General features: G+C 43.3%; 1 protein-coding gene across 2 annotated transcripts in view; it reads right to left on the reverse strand.

Moving 5' to 3' along the window:
• GPD2 (glycerol-3-phosphate dehydrogenase 2) overlaps positions 1–19,542 on the reverse strand; it is a 268,599-nt gene that overhangs the window by 140,142 nt on the left and 108,915 nt on the right. For both annotated transcript variants that reach the window (XM_044304996.1, XM_044304997.1), the window contains exons 10-14: positions 13,516–13,650; positions 12,664–12,839; positions 8,738–8,869; positions 5,414–5,572; positions 149–261 (exon numbers count right to left, since the gene is read on the reverse strand). In XM_044304996.1, the coding sequence (XP_044160931.1) occupies positions 149–261; positions 5,414–5,572; positions 8,738–8,869; positions 12,664–12,839; positions 13,516–13,650 (715 nt within the window). The remainder of the gene's footprint in view (positions 1–148; positions 262–5,413; positions 5,573–8,737; positions 8,870–12,663; positions 12,840–13,515; positions 13,651–19,542) is intronic.

Here is a 19,542-nt window from a genome sequence, read left to right on the forward strand (position 1 = left end):
TTTGACTTAATCCAAAATATATTGAGCAGAAGAAGAAGACCGCTGGGAGCGATTCTCATTGGAATTACAATTTGTATTGCATACACAACCAGTGAGATGAAAAAGTAAAATAGGCAGCTGCCATGGGTTTTTCGTCTGACCCGCTTACCTGTCTATATCAGAAGGTGTTAAATTAATTTCGGATCGATCGGTCAGTTGTTCAGATCGCGCTTTGTATCCCATTTCGTAATCCAAAAACTGCTTTGCCGCTTCCAATTCATCCTGGAAAAAAACAAAAGCTAGATTTAAATATTTTCTATAAATCTAGACATTGGTAGTTGGATAACTATCATCGATTCAGACTTGTTCACATTCAGCATTTTTGGGTCCAGGTTGCTCCATTCAATCTGCCAAATTGCATTTTTCATTTTATAATTGAACATAATCTGACGTTAATGCAGCTGATCGAATGTAGAGTAATGGTAGAGTATGGTTTGACACATGTTCTGACTCTTCACTATTGGTTGCAACTGAATTGTTGGGTATTGGATGGAAGATTTTTGTCTAATGCTTCTGGGTAACTTGAAAGGGGTATTCCAGGATTGGGTCCCTTTTTCATTAGGCTCCCTAAGGAAAGAATCATACTCATCTGCTGTCTATAGCTCCGGTCCAGCACCTTGGCTCCATTTAGCAATCTTCCAGTCCCTGACTTGTTTACTTCTTGCCGGGGTATGGATGACGTCAAACGCTCTGCTGCAGCCAATGACTGGCCTCAGCAGTGACATATCTCAAAGTGGCACATCACTGCTGAGTCACATCCTACTGGGGGACACGTCACCACTGAGACCAGTGATCGTCTGCAGCAGCGTACATGATTACTGAATGGCGTCAGATCAGGGAGTCACAGGAAACAGAGGAGTACGATTCTTTAACTAGGGACCACACACAAGAAGGCCTAATTAAAAAGGGAACAAATCCTGGAATACCCAGTTAAAGGGGTTGTTCAGTTGGGACAACCTGAGTGCAGAACAAGGGTCTTTTTGTGAGTTGAGCACCATGGTTCCCAATGATGAGAGCCCCAATGATCAGATGTCATCTCTGGTGCCGAAATTGATTTTCAGTGGATACTTCTAGTCGTTTCACCATTACCATGATCCTTAGAAATGCATCCCACCACTAGCAGAACCCGACAGAGCATATGGGGTCACTAAGTCTAAAGATTCAAAACTTTTTTGGGGGTCAGGGAAGCCCAAACCAGATAGAAGCATTACCAAAGAAGTGCATCCTGTCTCATAGCATAATACATTGGTAGAGAAATGTCAGCAATGGTCTCTGAACTGGAGAACAACCTACAACTAGAAGGCTGCCGTTTCACTTTTTTAGAGGGTGCTTTTCCTTTTTTTGCCATGTGACTTTTTAGGAAGTGCTTTTCCTTTGTTTTGTATTTGGTCAAGCAGACAGGAGGTCACCACCAGGCAGAACACAGGCAAGATCCATAATGATCATCCATGGGCAACCCCTGTCAGATTCGAGATAACAGACTTAGATCTGTCTCCCGAAAATCCAAGAGAGATTTTTCTATTGTCCCTCCCGATACAAAAATGACTGATTAGACCAGATTGTAGACCTGTACAGCAAAGGAATATAGGATATATACTTTAGGGTTAGTGCACATGTCCAAATCGTCTCCACTATTGGAAGGTGCCAGCCTATTGTGCCGACTGTAGCCGACAGCACAAAAGATCACTAATTAGCCGGTGCTGCCAATCGGTGTGCAGCTCCAATTAAACTGTGAGGGAGGAAGACACGAAACATATGTCACAAGGGAGTTAAAAGGAAAAATTAAAACAACTGTTCAAAAAAAAAAAAAAAAAAGGTCTCTTTCTGTGTTGAGGAAAACAATTTGTCATAATCAGAGCACTGATCTGGATTTTGCATGAGAAATGTGAGGATCGAGAAGGGCAATATGCACAGAGAGATGGAATACCAATTAATCCCCTGCTCCTACGTGGCCTTAAATATAAATACCTTTATCTTCCATTAACTGGTCATCTCCGTGTGAATATCCTTTATCTTACACATGACAGGGAGGCCTCAAAGGGTCATGTGATCAGTACCCCATTATTCACAAATATCTACAATCAAGTCTTGTCTTGGGTGACGATTAGAATAAAGGGCAATGAGACCCAGACATGTTCATTTTTCATGCAGAAGGCATGAGAGTAAGACAGCGTTCAGCTTTAGCCTGACTTTAGATGCCAATATCCTTCGAAAAACAAAGCGTGATGGAATATTTTCCCGACGCCCCCTCTGTTATGTTCAAGGTCCATACAAGTATTAATGCAACATTGCACTGCAAGAATGGAATCAGAAGAAACCTGAAGGGCAGAGAACTTTAAATGGGTGGATTATAAAAAAAAGATCTGCTTCTTTTTGCCAGAAACAGCTTCACTCTTGTCCAAGAGCTGTGGGGTATTGCAGCTTATCTCCAATATAGTGAATGGGAATGATGGATAAACTGATCTAATTTACTACTGAAACATGCTAAAAGGGCTCCCAACTCCAAACACCTGGCTGTAGATTGGCAAAATTAACCCTTTAACGCATAACGCTGTTCATGCACGGCAATATGCGCCGGAAACTGTATGGAGAGGGCTGCTGTGGTAAGCCCACTCCGTATACAGCGGGTGCTGGCTGTATAATGCAGCAGGCACCCGGCCACAATGATGGGGAATGGTGATCACGCCGAACCACGTCATTTAACTTCAGATGCCACATTCACAATCGCGGCATTTGTCAGGTTTGGCAGAGGGATGCTGCTGAGGCTTCCAAGGCCTGTCAAAGTAACCTCCCTGCTGAACTGTGCATGAGGCAGAGCTCAGCAGGGAGTGCGTCAGAATCCCGTTCACACGAATAGATCCCTATTAGGATGAAGGGGGCAAGGTATCAAAAGATCCAAAGTTATAAAAAATAAAAAAAAGTAAAAAATAAAAAAATCACTAAAATATTCAAATCAATAAAAATAAACAAATCAGGTATCGCCGTGTCCAATAATGTCTGAACTATTAAAAAAAAAACATTTATTTCCTGTGCGGTGAATGCTGTAAAAAATGAAAAGCAGACTATTCACCATTTTTTTGTCACCTTGTCCCCCGCAAAAAGATTATTTTTTTAAAGAAAAACTATATAAGTTTGGGATCTCTGTAATCACCTTGAGCTGCAGAATAATGATGTGATGTCATTTTTAGCAGACAGTTAACGCTGTGATGTCAAAACCCCATAAACTTTGGTGGAATTGTGTTTTTTCTTTAAATTTTACCCCACAAAGATTATTTTTTTTGCCGTTTTCCAGTACAAGACATGGTAAATTAAATGGCTTATTTTTTATAGGGGAAAAGAAAAAAAAAAAAAAAAAGTTACAGCTGATTGTGGGGGGAAAAAAAAATGCAAAAATTAAAAAATAGGCCTGGTCTTTAAGGGGTTGTCCCATTTGAGACAGTGGTGGTCTATTGCTAGTATATGCCACCAATGTCAGATTGGTGTTTGTCCCACCTCTGAGACCCCAACCTATCTCCAGAACGGTCCAGAAGTGAGCATACAAGCATCTGCACATGCTCGGCTGTCCTCCACTCATTTCTGAGAGCTGGCTCGGCTATCTCCAGCAGTGCATGTGAATGGAGCGGTGGTCCTTTTGTAGCGCCCTCTCCATAAATTTTTATGGGACTTTGGAAAACAGCCGAGCTATTTTCAGAACTCACATAGAAATGAATGCCGAGCATGCTGTGCATGCGCTCTCCACTTTTGGGGGCTCGTTCTGGAGGTAGGTGCACCTATCCTAGCAAAATGCCACTAGGTGCATCCTGGCGATATGCCACCAATTTCTCAGATGAGACAACCCCTTTAACACCTAGATATTAACACCTAATATTTCTTGAACAAAGTTCAAGCAGAGCTTTATTGAAGTATGGGTAGATAAAAATAGGAGACGACTATTATCCAAAGGTTGGGAATCACTGACCAAGACAAAAAGGCACTGTTCCCATCTTGCCAGTGCCTTCCTTCTGTATTTCTGTCATATGTCGGGATGATACGTTCGGCATGATAGGCATTCGGCGCTTTCCTGGGAAATATGTCAAATGTGGTGTTCAAACCTGATGTGAACACAGGGAGTCAAAACTTTTCATTACTTCTGATGGAATTAAAACAACAACAAAAAAAAATAAACAAAAAGTTGTCTATGCTGACCTACAGATAACATCTGAACACTTACTGACCAGGTATGAACTTCTTGCAGATAACACGTTGCAGCCAAATGGATCAACGAATTATATGACACCTGTATGATTAGGTTCCAGCAAACATTCTCACCCTCATGAGCATCATGGGATGAAATGTTTTTGTAAATATTTTGGCCACCGAGATTCACCCCATAATGATTGCAAAGGCAGAAATAATTCTGTATGTAGGTACACTGTATGGGTCCAGGTTATGCAATGATCTAACCCCCCACCCTCCAAGGAGCTGCACATAAGGGGCTGCTACTCAATTCCAAAAATTCCAGTGGGCTGATGATCTGCGTCTCCTACAAATTTTGTGATGAACTGTAGCATTTGCCTCTGTTGGGATGGTATAATGTGCCACAATATGGTATAGCTGGACCTGCCTTCCATCAATTTGGACGCAACTACAAAACGGGGCCACTTTTAGTATTGTTTCCACGGCCACTTCAAGTTCCCAGTCCGCCTGGCTGCAGTAAAGTCTTGTTCATATGAAAAAAATATACTCTAATAATACACTGTAATACACACGGATGTGCAGAGCAATTCTTTTCTTCTTATGTTACATGTATGTAAGTGTCCTTTACTGCTATTTAGTTTGTCTGTCCTATAGAGTTCAATATATATATATATATATATATATATATATATATATATATATATATATATATATACACACACACTTTACTATTTTTTTTATACTTAATTCCTCTTCAAGCCTTGTTAAACTGACTCATTTGATTCCCAATTTGGATATTAAGCTTGACAGATAATAATGCTCCAAGCGCAAGAACTAATTCTTTGGGGTTTAATAGCACTTGTGCCCCTGCAGTGTTCCTCGTATCACTGAAGCAACATTAGCATTAGACTCCTTGTGGCGGTCTGAGGATCCTTGGATCTGTCTGCAGAAGTTGTATCGTTATCAACAGTAAGCGAGGCAGGACCTTCACAATATGGAAACTGCTTTGAACATTGTGTCTTATTCAGGTCTACAACTATCACCATTTTGGGATCAGAAATTGGTTGCATGCAAAAAAAAAAAAAAAAGTCATCCACTCTGCCAACAGCGCCACCCTTGTGTATAGGCAGTGCCTGGTATTGCAGCTCCACCCCCACTGAATCAGTTTAAAGGAGATTATTATGTAAATGTACTATACCTTTTTCCTTTGCTCCTTCCAGTTCAATTCTTTGGCCATAATGTCTACAATTCGTGGTAAGGCTTCTTCGGCAGCTTGCACGTTCAGGAATGCAAGGCGTGTGCGGCGTGAAATGACATCCACAGCCGTGCAGGCATATTCCCTCAAAGCGTATTTTACCTATCACAGCAAAGACAAATAAATGTAAGATACGTGACTATTTACTGCTCAATATAGGAGGTAGCAGAGGTAGTGAAATCTCCTTAATCAGACATCCAATAATTCAGAAATTCGTAGAACTGTACGGTATTCTTGGATTTTGCAAGATCAGAAGCCTCAGAAGATTATGTAGCTTTCTGCCATCTGTTCCTCTCTTCCGGCTCATGAAGGGGCCATTAACACAGAGAATATTGACGGCTGAATTTGACACCAATTCCACTCCAAAAAAACATTGGGCGGTGGTGCATAAACCGCCTACCATTGTCTTCAATGGGAAGCCACAGTTCATTGCTGCCACCATGCCAAGAAAGAACATGTTTTTTTAAGCAGTCACAGCCATAAACCATGTCTGTGTGAACGGCAGCACTCTCTCCAATGAAAACAATGGGAGGCGGTATCTGAGGGGCCGACTGGTGATTTTTGGTGAAAAATCCACATAAAAGTCAGCTGTCAAAAACTCTGTGTGAACAGCCCCTTAAAAGGTAACAGGGCCCCTGTTCTCGTCATCAATGAAGGTCCCAGAGGTTTGACCCCCAATAACAGAACATTAAATGGGGCCTCTGCTGGGTCCCCATATTTGGTGGTCAAGAGTTTCGTTTTGGCCTCCACCAGACTGGTTTCCATGAAGGACAGCATTTTTTAGAGTACAATATTCTACACAGAGGCATCCAATAAAATCATACACCGTGCAAAATGCTTATGGGTGACAGATATACAGACAAACGTCTGAGGTTCCTTCAGAAAATCTTCCCAACGGAAACCTTTTATGGGCACTGCATAATGTAGCACGAGATGAACCCTACAAATTCAAGACATAAAACAAACAGAAATTGAAACAATTGCTGTTTCCCATAGCAACCAATCAGATTCCAGGTGTATGTTGTTTGTCCTTCTGATGAGTTGCCAAGGACAACACCATTGTGTTTTTTCTACGTGCTACTTGCCATAATTAACCCACTATAAAAATAGGAGGAAAGATCTTTAAAATGTTAGCCAGGTCACTCATTTAAAAAATAAAAAATAAAAAGTCTCCTCTAATGAAATGCATGACAGTGGCAGACATGCCAACATGACCCATTTCAGGGAGAAAACATTTTTCTGGTGTGACATTTCCCAATTACTTTGTGACTGAATTAACGTGGATTCGACTAATGAAGTGAAGTAGATAAATAAATTTTATATGACCTAATTAACTGATCCCAGCGAAGGAATATGTGGGAAATAGTCAGCCAGACAAATGTCTCCCTCATGGAATGGTCATATTGTCATGTCTCCAGCGAGAAAAAAATTAATGCACGCCAAAATATGAGACTCGAGTCAGATAAACAGCTTCAAGAGCTAAAGACCAGGCCAGAGCACAATAACGGGACCTGTCACTTATGTCGCAGGTCTGGCAGCATGAAAAGGGTTGTCTGGTGTCTGGCCAATCATTATTTTTATTTTTTTAAATGGTAAGAGATACTTAGGGTACTTTCACACCTGCGGCAGAGGATTCCGGCAGGCAGTTCCATCTCCAGAACTGCCTGCCGGATGCGTCAAAACGTATGCAAACTGATGGCATATGTCAGACTGATCAGGATCCTGATCCGTATGACAAATGCATTGAAATGTCGGATCCGTCTCTCCGGTGCCATTCGGAAAACCGGATCCGTAAATTTATTTTTTTTTTTACATTTTTGCGGTCTGAGCATGTGCAGACCGCAATGCCAAATCCGTTTTGCCGGAACACTCTGGGCCGGATCTGGCATTAATGCATTTCAATAGAAAAGTGTGCTGCGGTATTATCTCCGTCCTGAAAAGTAAAAAAGACTGAACTGAAGACATCCTGATGCATCCTGAACGGATTGCTCTCCATAAAGAATGAATTAGGATGAAACTGATCAGTTCTTTTCAGGTATTGAGCCCCTAGGACGGAACTCCATGCCGGAAAAGAATAACGCTAGTGTGAAAGTACCCTTAAAAACTGAAAAAAAAAATGTCATACTTCATGGATCCAACCCCCTTTCCCCATCGCTCCTGTTCTGATGCTCAGGTCCCTGATGGTGTCTTCTTACTGGTCCCTCTCAAGACACAAGAGTTTTCCGATCAGTCAACCCGTGGCTGAAGCAGGTCAACTAGACCAAAAAATAGGAATTGCTTGTGTATATTTGTTAAGAATCACATTGGTAGCATTTATCCACTAGCGCATCCCTACATGTAGAAGCACGCTTTGGCTGTACATAACCATTTAGTCCTAACATCACATCAAAAGTGACTTTACAAATGGGCCAGATCTCCCACGTGACAAACCTACTCTTTAGGTGACACAAATTTTTTGTTAAGGCAAGCTTCACATATATGGCCGGTTGTCAGACACAACTGATGATATTTTTGTCCGGCATTCCCACAGCCGGTTAAAGACAGACAGGAAAATGGTGCAGGTAACATTTTTTCTGTCCAGCGAAAGGGAGACCTCCGGCTTTACAACCAATGTGCCAGGTACCAGAAACAAACCCATGGCATAAATTCTGGCGATGGACAGCCGGCTTTATGGGAAGCCAAACTCACTGTGCTATCAGCTTGGTTCTAGATTACAACTGACCCTGGGTTCACACTTGAGCGTTTTACAGCGCGTTCCTACGCGCTGTAAAACGCACAACAAGGAGAAACCAATGATTCCCTAAGGGAATGGTTCTCACCTGGGCGTTTTACCGCGCGTACGATCGCGCTGTAAAACGCCCGACGCTCAAACAATTACCTGACCCTTTTTTTGAGCATTTGTCGCGCGTTCCCGTACAATAGACTTTCGGGAACGCGCGACAATGTGTGCACGCCTGTCTCTGTATGCGCGCTTGTAAACGCCCGTACAAGCGCGCATACAGAGCGCTCCTTTCGGAACGCTCATGTGTGAAACCAGGGTGAAAGAACGGGAGATGAGAGCAGAAAAAAATATTACAGGTACGAAAACCGAGCAAACCACATGTCATGTTAACAGATTATTATATATTGATAAATAAACATATACATATTTATAAATAAATAGAAATACGGACATTTTATGATAATTTTTTAGTTTTGTTTTTTACAAGCAATTTTCCCTTAAAACATTTTTGGAAGTTTAACTTTACACATTTCAGTTCTACAGACCTCTGCTTCAATGTACGGAAATTCTGAAACCAATCTCTTCCCGACAATTGGCCATCTCCTTCCAGTAACCTTAGCCAATTTGGCCACTTCGAAGGCCTTGTCACCGTAGGTGGAAGCCAGGTGCTGGGCAACCTGCAGGAGAGAATCAACAATTCACCGAGCATCTCACTTTTCAGCCTCCCCTCCTTCTACTCTTCGGAGCACAGCGGGAAAGGGAAGAAAAAAAAAAAGAAGCACGCTACTTATGTCAGATTCCCAAAGCTTTTATCAAACAGACTGAAGAGGGTATTAAATCTTGATTGTGTGGGAGGAAACGACTTGTGTTGTGAACGCTTAGGCCAGCACTTATACTACTATATGCATGTATCAATGTAACTGTGACTAATGACGCGTCAACTACTTTTTGCAACTGTGATCACATTTAACGAATGTATTGTTGGAATTAGATGTCACGGAGATGGGACTGTCATGGAAATCACAAAGAGAGAAAGAAAAAAAAAAACTCAACGGAATGCTAATTTCTGTAGGAGCGCTCCGCAGCGGAGTCGCGTTTGTCAAACAATTAAAACATTTCATACCTTTTGAAAATTAACACGGGCACAAAATGAGATGCAGATGAACTGTTCTGCTGCCTTAGCAATACATGAAAATTGGATCTCATGCTTATTGTTGGTAAGGGTCAACACTTTCATATGGAGGACCGTCCCGTTATCTCCTCTTCATGTGTCCTATTAGTGCATATGGCGCTAACAGAATTGGAACCCTCCCTTCCAATGTCCAGTATGGAAGTTGGTTCGTATTTTTGTGGTCGCATGTACTACACCACTGCCCACTGATTTCAATGTATGCATGTTGTGTAAATTTTACCTTTCTCCTATAGGAAATGAATTGTAAATGTCCCAAGTCTTAAAGTAGCCAAACACCTGAGGCTGGGTTCACACCTGAGCGTTTTACAGCTCGTTCCTACGCACGGTAAAACGCTCAACAAGGAGAAACCAATGCTTCCCTATGGGAATGGTTCTCACCTGGGCGTTTTACAGCGCGTACGATCGCGCTGTAAAACGCCCGACGCCCCAAGAAGTACAGGAGCTTCTTTGGGGCGTCTTGTCGCGCGTTCCCGTACATAGACTTTCGGGAACGCGCGACAATGGGCGTTCACTTGTCTCTGTATGCGCGATTGCAAACGCCGGTACAATCGCGCATACAGAGCGCTCCATCGCGAACGCTCACATGTGAACCCAGCGTTAGGGCTAGTTCACAAGGCAAAATCCGCTATGGCTTCTGCTGTAGTTTTTCAATTGGAATCCCAATGAGGTTTGGCGGTTTTCAGCAGCTTCCATTCAGACACTGGCGCCAATTAAAGATAATGTCTTTTTTTTTTTTTTGTCTAAAAAAAAAAAAAAACTGGTCTCAGACGGAAAGGACTCAAACGGATGCCAAATGTGTATAACTGATGCACAGGATCCGGCTGCTGAGAACAGCTGACCAGCGGGGGTGCTGGGTGTGGGATCCCCACTGACATTTCCTAAGGATTGGTCATCAATGTCTAGAGCCTGGACAATCCCTTTTTGGGGACAACCACATGGAATGTAATTTTACAGCAGAAATATCAGTTGCAGATCCTTGGGGGGAAAAATCCACCACATCCTGCAGGTCATTTTTTGCTGCAGTGTGAGAAGAGTTCTTAAAATCTCATCTACTTTGCCGATGCTGTGAAATGCTGCGGATTTGCCACATGCAAAACCGCTGTGGGAAATCTGCAACATTGCAGCCCTGTGTAGATGTACATTAAGGCCAAGCTTTGTGTGCCAGTCCTGCATTGGGTATTACTGGCATAACAGAATGATAAGCTTTCAATAAAATGAGAACCAGCTGGCACGTGTGTGTAGCAGAATGTGAGGACCGATGCCTGGCACTCTAGGGGTGGATATACAATTATATATACAGAAGTAAAAATAAAATAAAGCCCTGGGCGATTCGTAGTTGTTGTGAAGTATTTTGGCAACACTTACCCTAAGTTCAGACCTGAGCGTTTTACAGCGCGTTCCTACGCGCTGTAAAACGCTCAACACGGAGAAACCAATGATTCCCTATGGGAATGGTTCTCACCTGGGCGTTTTACAGCGCGTACGATCGCGCTGTAAAACGCCCGACGCTCAAACAAGTGCTTGAGATTTTTTTGGGGCGTTTGTCGCGCGTTCCCGCACATAGATATTCGGGAACACGCGACAATGTGTGCACGCCTGTCTCTGTATGCGCGATTGTAAACGCCCGTACAATCGCGCATACAGAGCGCTCGTTTCAGAACGCTCAGGTCTGAACCCCCTGTTAGGAAATTGCTCAGACACCACCTCTGGGACCTGCACCTATTTATATGATGGGGCCCCCAAAGTGGACAAGAGCGCTCTGCCCATACGTGGAGTGCTCTCCATTCAGTTCTATGGGAGTCCCGAAAACAGCCAAGTGAGCATGCTCAGCTATTTTAGGAAGTCCGATAGAAGTGAATGGGGAGTGCACAGCGCATGCATGGCCACCTCTCCATTCATTTCTATTGCACTGCCGGAAATAGCTGAGCCAGCTATTTTCAGAATGCCCACAGAAGTGAATGGAGGGCCGTCCATGCGCGGTGCACTCTCCAATCACTTTTATGGGACTTCGAAAAGAGCTGAGCGTGGTTACTTGGCTATTTTCGAAACAACGCACATGCACTGAGCGCTCTTGTTCACTTTGGGGACCCCGTTCTAGAGATGGGTACGGGTCCCAGAGGTAGGATCCACATCTATATCACATTGGTGGTATATCGCTAGCATATGCAACCAATGTCTCAGATGAGACAACTCCTTTAAAGTTTTTAATTTCAGAACACTTGTCATTCAGAAAGCACAGTCGCAGGAATACTCCCACTGCAGTTTTCTTTAAATTAAATGATTAAGAAGTCGCTTTCATAGCAATTCCCTAATATTTGACACATAGGTAACTTCCACGAATCATACATTTAGTGGAATTAAACTGTGCATATTTCATACTGTGTTAAGGGGACAGATAGAAGGGAGCATGCTGCAGGATCAGACTACAAAATGTTAGGCTACTTTCACACTTGCGGCAGTGTTATCCTGGCAGGCAGTTCCGTCGTCGGAACTGGCCGCCGGATCCGCCGATCTGCCGCTGACTGAAAGCATTTGTGAGACGGATCCGGATGCGGATCCGTCTCACAAATGCATTGCAAGGACGGATCGGTCTCTCCGCTTGTCATGCGGACAGACGGATCCGTCTTGTACATTTTTTCATATATTTGCTGATCTGCGCATGCCGGAACGACGGATCCGGCATTCCGGTATTCTGAATGCCGGATCCGGCGCTAATACATTCCTATGGGAAAAAATGCCGGATCCGGCGTTCAGGCATGTATTCAGTTTTTTGGGCCGGAGAGAAAACCGTAGCATGCTACGGTTTTCTCTTTTGCCTGATCAGTCAAAACGACTGAACTGAAGCCATCCTGATGCAAACTGAACGGATTACTCTCCATGCAGAATGCATGGGGATAAAACTGATCAGGATTCTTCCGGCATAGAGCCCCTGTGACGGAACTCTATGCCGGAAAAGAAAAACGCAAGTGTGAAAGTAGCCTTAGCTTGCAGTTTGCAACTAAGGAACACATGCGTTTGCACAGGAGCTGTATACCCAAAAAAGGTAGGACATATTAAACTAAAATTATTGTTAAATTTGCTTCATTTTTCATTTTAGTTGGAGGGCAGCAATAAAAACTGTGGTGTGTACATCGTTCAAGGTGGAGTTATACTTTATCAGCTCTACCACTGGACCTGCTGTGAACTTCTGGCAATTCCGCATTAAGGTCTTGCTGATCACAATTTCCTAAAAACATGGAGACAGGCCTGCATGTACACAAGCAAATAAAGACTACTTACCTCACTCTCTAATCCATAGTCCTGGACCAGACGGATGTAAAGTGTGGGGCTCCAGTCTTTTCCACCCTCAAGGAAAAGGCCAACAGTTCTGCAGGGCCCAGCTTTCAGGTCATGCGCTTTAATAGCTGCATTCATTGTGTCCTCAGCCATAGAGCGGTATGTCGTCCACTTTCCACCTAATAACATGTAACATATAGAGATTAAAGCGGCTTTCCGAATGTGTAATACTGGCACCCTGTCCTCAGGATAGGTTATAAGGGTGCACTCATGCTACATTTTGCAGTGTCCGTTGGAGTAATAGGCCAAGAAGTTGTCCCCATGTATACCTTGAACGGATACCACTGCAATGTAAAGGCATACAGTGCCATCTGTTGCCCGTGTGCTCCCATTGTATTCACTCCCCCCCCCCCCCCTCCCCACTATGTACTATACGTTTTTTACTGGATACCTATGAATCTAGTGTAGACAGCATACAAAAAGGTATACGGCTGTACACCAGTCTGACAGAGGCCAAAAGGCTATTCCTTTGACCTCCATCAGGTGACTGGGAGCTTATGGGTACATTTCTTCATTCTGCTATCCCCTTCATGCTGTTTAATTTCAGCAGAGACTGCAGCTGCATCCCCCTCCTCCCCGACCCTCATGGTCTACTATTTACTGTATGTACAGCATCATCTTGCAGGGGAGAGGTTTCAGTACAAGAAGCTACAGACTGCTGAAAGGCAAGGAAGACCCCAATAAGACCTATTACTAAGTTTTATATATTCACATAAACTACTGATTTAAAGATGGCCGATTATAAAAAATAAAGAAAATCTCTCCTCAGTAAATAAGATATTAAGATTGTGTTACCTGCGATGGTGACGAGCCCGCTTTCACTAACGTCAACCACGTGATTGCGAGATATGGACTGAGTGTCTGTAGAGTTGGGATTTGTGACCAATGGCCGTATGCCGCTCCAGGCTGCGAGTACATCACCCCTGCGAACTGTGAACAAAAACACAGGCGGGTTACACTCAGACCCTACTGCTCTTACAAGATCCAAATATGCTCACTGCAACAAAGAGAAAATGATTCACTTCAAGCCAACGCTTTAGAGAAAAACAAGTTCGCTGACCTCTGTCTGTATAAATCAAAAACGTGCACAATTTTTTGCCTATTTTGAACTATTTAAAGCCTTGCAAATGTATTTTTGCTCCAATCTGATGATATTGGCACATAACTGGAATGCAATCATCTGAATAGGTCACTGTTCAATACTCCACATAGCGATCAACATTTACACATTTGTTTTGCAAGTTCACAAAGGTACGCAAGAAAACAAAGCAAACCTCATATATGATAAACAGCGTGTAAAAATAATAATTTATCCTGGATATATCCAAAACTCACAGGGGTGCAGAAATACTTTGATTCTTGCAATGATCATGAAATTCTCAACCTCGCAATCTCATGAAAAACTGATGGCTTTATTCTATTCTTTTTCTCATCTTATTAAAAATTTTACCAAAATGGCTGTAAAAATATCCATGACCCCCTTTATTGAGGAGGCTCATTTTCTTTTTTTGCATTACATTTTTCCCTAAATTTATATATATATATATATATATATATATATATATATATATATATATATATATATATATATATTTATATTTATATATGTGACACAGTGGAAAACAGGTATTTTCCCTACCAGCGTGTGCTGCTGGGCTGATTTGCAGCCAGGTGAGGTCAAATACCGGACAGGATTTTAATTGCTGGTCCGGGTTTTTGGCAGCACCTGGCTGTCCTTAAATAGGCAGCTGGGCTCAGCAGCAGGATCTCTGTGTTGGGATCTGAGGCTTGATGCCAGCTTGGAGGTCTGAGACCCATGGGCCGAGGATACAGGCCCCCTAAAGCCTGCCGTGGACTGCTGGAGGCAGAACTGACATCAAGGTGACTTGTCTTATATGAACTTTCCAATTTGTGTGAAGTAACACCAAGACTGCAAAGTAACACATTGTTTTGTACATTTGCCTTAAGTGTGAATAAACACTGAAGTTTTGTGTTAATAACTTGTCTTTTGCCTCTGAACTGCGTCCGCCTACTCTATCTACCAGAGCAAAACCCCACAATACAGTGAGGAACAGAAGTATTTGAACAGAATTTAGCAAGTTCTCCTACTTAGAAATCATGGAGGGGTCTGAAATTCACATTGTAGTTACATTCCCACTCAGAGACAGAATAAAAGAAAAAAAAAGGAAATCACATTGTATGATTTTTAAAGAATTTATTTGTTTTGCACTGCTGAACATAAGTATTTGAACAACTGAGAAACAGCAAGAATTCTGGCTCTCAAAGACCTGTTACTGTGCCTTTAAAAAGTCCACCTCTACTCCACTCATTAATCTAACTTAGTAGCACCTGTCTGAGCTCTTTAAAGACACCTTTCCACCCCACAGTCAGTCAGACGCCAACTACTACCATGGGCAAGACCAAAGAGCTGTCAAAAAGGCACCAGAGACAAAATTTTCGACCTCCACAAGGCTGGAAGAGGCTAAAGACGACTGTCAGTCTCACTCGGAATGGGCTCCATGCAAGATCTCACCTCGTGGGGTATCACTGATGATAAGAAAGGTGAGGAATCATCCCAGAATTACAAGGGAGGAGCTGGTCAATGACATGGAGAGATGGGACCACAGTTTCAAAGGTCACTGTCGGTAGAACACTACGCAGTCATGGTTTCAAATCATGCATTGCACGGAAGGTTCCCCTGCTCAAGTCATCAGATGTTCAGGCCCGTCTGAAGTTTGCCAATGACCATCTGGATGATCCAGAGGAGGCACGAGAGAAAGTCATGTGGTCAGATGAGACCAAAGTAGAACTTTTTGGTCTAAACTTCACTCATTGTGTTTGGAGGAAAAAGAAGGATTAGTTGCATTTCAAGAGCACCATCCCTACTGTGAAGCATGGGGGTGGTAACATCATGCTTTGGGGGTGCTTTTCTGCAAAGGAGGCAGGACAACTTTAATGTATTAAGGAGAGGATGAATGGGGCAATTTATTGTGACATTTTGAGCAACAACCTCCTTCCCTCAGTTAGAGCTTGAAGATGGGTCGTGGCTGGGTCTTCCAACATGACGACCCGAAGCACACAGCCAGGATAACCAAGGAGTGGCTCCGTAAGAAGCATATCAAGGTTCTGGAGTGGCCCAGCCAGTCTCCAGACCTAAATCCAATAGAACATCTATGGAGGGAGCTGAAACTCTGTGTTGCTCAGCGACAGCCCCGAAACCTGACAGATCTAGAGGAGATCTGTGTGGAGGAGTGGGCCGAAACCCCTGCTGCCGTGTGTGCAAACCTGGTCAAGAACTACAGGAAACGTTTGACCTCTGTAATTGCAAACAAAGGCTTCTGTACCAAATATTAACACAGATTTTGTCAGGTGTTCAAATACTTATGTTCAGCCGTGCAAGACAAATACGTTCTTTCAAAATCATACAATGTGATTTCCTGATTTATTTTATTTTTTATTCTGTCTCTCAGAGTGGGAATGCACCTACAATGTGAAGTTCAGACCCCTCCATGATTTTTAAGTGGGAGAATTTGCAAAATCGCATGGTGTTCAAATACTTCTGTTCCTTACTGTATATATAACACTCCACCTTTTACCACTCACACCTTGGCTTGTTCTATATACTCACTTCCCTGTGGGTTGATATAGAAAGCTGTCCACACATTAGCCCCGGCTATACAAAGCGAGATACAGTACTCTATCCTATGGGACCCCACCCATATCTGCTGCGACTCCTGCTGCCCGACTATCCCACCCACTACGCAGCAACTGCAGCCAAGCCAATACACTGCTGTACAGACAGTAGATTACAATACTAAATGTAAAGAAGTTCCATCAACAGGACAACAATGAAACGGTTTAATATGATTCAACAACATTTACAGTTACAGACCTAGAAATATAGAAGATTGACAGCAGAAAAAGACCACCTGGTCCATCTAGTCTGCCCTTATAGTATTTATTTTTCTTTTTTCTTAGGATAGATGTGTTTATTCCAGGCTTGTTTAACCCCTTCTCCCCCGGGCCAGTTTTCACATTCCTGCGGTTAACAGAAGTACCCCATATGTGGTAGTATACCGCTGTCGGGGCACATGGCAGTGGTCAGAAGGAAAGGAAAGCCATATGGTTTTTGGAGGCAGATTTTGCTAGAATGGTTTTTGGGCACCATTTTGTATTTGAAGAGACCCTAATATGTCTACTTTTCTTTTTTTCCAATTTTATATAACTTAATTATGAGAAAAGGGCATTTTTTTTGTTTTTTGTTTTTTACTTTTATTTTTTATTATGTAAAACTCAAACTTTTTTTTTTCCCCCACTGTGGGACTTCAACTTTTGGGGGGTCTGATCCCCTCTGCAATACATTACAATATCTATGTATTGTAATGCATTGGCTGTAAGTGTATTACACAGTGTAATACACTTACAACCTGCTTGCCTGTGAGACTCAGGGGGCTGGATCTCACAGGCTTCCGTAGAAGGCAGCCACGATGCCTATGGAAGGCACATTCCTGTCACCGCAGCGCAGGGACCCAATGGGAACAGGGAGGGACCCCCCTCCACTAACCCTGTACATGCTGTGGTGAGCGCTGAATGCGGCATAGCAAGGGTTAAAGCGCCAGCAGCGGTGTTTTCACCAATGCCAACGTATACAGCAGGGGCAAGGCTGTCAGGAACAGTTGGACCCCTGCCGTTAATCCGACGGGCGCAGCTCCTGCACCTGCCCAATCAGCGCGCTGTTACTGTAAGACGCTGGGGCTTAAATCATATCCCAGGAAGGGACCACATCTGCTGGAAGTTTGTTCCAAGTTTCAACCACTCTTTCAGAAAAATAGTACAAAGATAGGTAAAAGAAAGGAATTCTCTGTGCTCTCTTGTTATCTCATGGCTCCCCCCCCCCCCCCACCTCCTAAATGACTAGGGAAGGGGGGGGGGGGGGGGGGTTCTAAACACAAACGCACCCAATATTCCCTTTGCCCAATCATATGACAAAGAATGTTATCTGAGGTGTCCTGACCTCTAGCCAATCTATTTGGTGACCTAAATGGGTGTGAGGCTCATCTTCACTCTCTTCAAAACTAAAGCAATATGGCGTCCAGCCATCCCATAATCCTCCACTCCTTTGCCAAGTCTCAGAAGAAACATGAGGCCATAAACCACAGGGGGACACCAAGGCCAACACACTACAGCTCGGCCATTAACCGTTTTGAAACCTTAAGCATGAATATAGGAAATACAAAAAGTCACGTAGAAAAGTCTTGGGGGGTCATTTACCATGCTGAATTATGCCTAAATTAGGCGTATTTCAGGCACAGATGGCGCGCAACTGTTAGTTGCGCCGCCATCTGTAACTTTTCCCCGCTCACGCTAGGTCTAAAACTGTAGGCACGGTGTGGGCAGGGAAGGGGACGGGCCGGCATCATTTCCTACGCCTGTTTCAGGTGTAGAAAATAGTCTAAATGTAAGACAGCAAGGAAGTCTTACATTTAGAACTGTCGCTGGAGGCGCCAAAGTTATTGAGAGGCCGGCGGAGCGGTGGTGAATAGGTCCGCATCTGCAAACGGTGGGCACATGAACAGTGCCCGTGCGTTGCGGACTGCAATTTGTGTTCTGCCGGATGGGCACGGGGAACACATGTTCGTGTGCATGAGCCCTCAGTCATATCTTGCTTTTGGGTAGGGAAGCAGAAATCACCTTATTAAGTTCACAATAAGGGTGGTTTCTGGAATTACTACTATGCTCACAGTAACATAGTTTGTAAGGCTGAAAAAAAGAAAAAAAAACATCCGTCCATCCAGTTCAGCCCGTTATCCTGCAAGTTGATCCTGTAGTTGCGCACCTCCTTTAAATCTTCCCTGTGCTTTCTCTTTTTCAGTTTGGACGCTCCTGACCCATTTTCACCATGTAAACCAATCTCTCGGGTTTGTTTCCGTCCTGTAGGTAGCACTTCCTGTTCCTGTATCCAACCAATCCCATGATGCACTTCTCCTTCCTCTGCCACAGCTCCAGCCCCGCCCCTAAGAATGCCCAGCTAGTTACATAGACACATAGATTGTAAGCTCTTGTGAGCAGGGCCCACACTCCTAGTGTTTATTACCCTGCAATTGTGTGATGTCTTTTGATTTGTACAGGAACCGTCTGAATTATAGAGCGCTGCGGAATATGGTGGCGCTATAGAAAGATTATTATTATCATCACTGCCCCGTCCATGGACATAACATGGCAGGAAATAAGACAAAGCGGCATGGACACGGTCATGTGACCACAGCCCAGAACGGGAGATAGGGGCAATAAAGGGAAAAGAAATACATTACAAAATTACAGCGACCTTCATAAATGATTTTGTTAAAGGATGTTAAAGCCGGAAAACCCCTTTAAGGTTGGTTAAAAACAGATTACTAAACAGTTCATACACTTTAAGATCAGAGGTGCGGGAATGAAGCGGCCTCAGATCGGGTATTCAAAAATTTTCCTGACAGGTTCCCTCTAAAATCTCAACATCAACTGTACAATTAAAAGAAGAAAGCTAAAGATGTTCATGTAACATGTAAAATCCTTTTAGCCCAAGGCAGACTGTGATATTTTTGCGATATTGGAAATAAATAAGGCAAGAAACGTGTCTCCCCCGATATAGTGAAATATCCTATATTCTGAAGGTAACTTGAGGCAAATCAGAAGTTCACAGGAGGATTTCCTGGTGCATCTGCCTCTACTGATTATCCCTGACAAGGCATGACTCTGACCCTTACTGACCACATGGACAGATGGGCGATAGGGTTACTTACATTGCCAGAGATATAAGAATCTAAGGGGATTGTGCGCAGC

Source organism: Bufo gargarizans, chromosome 8, assembly GCF_014858855.1.
Source record: "Bufo gargarizans isolate SCDJY-AF-19 chromosome 8, ASM1485885v1, whole genome shotgun sequence".
NCBI classification, from domain to species: domain Eukaryota; kingdom Metazoa; phylum Chordata; class Amphibia; order Anura; family Bufonidae; genus Bufo; species Bufo gargarizans.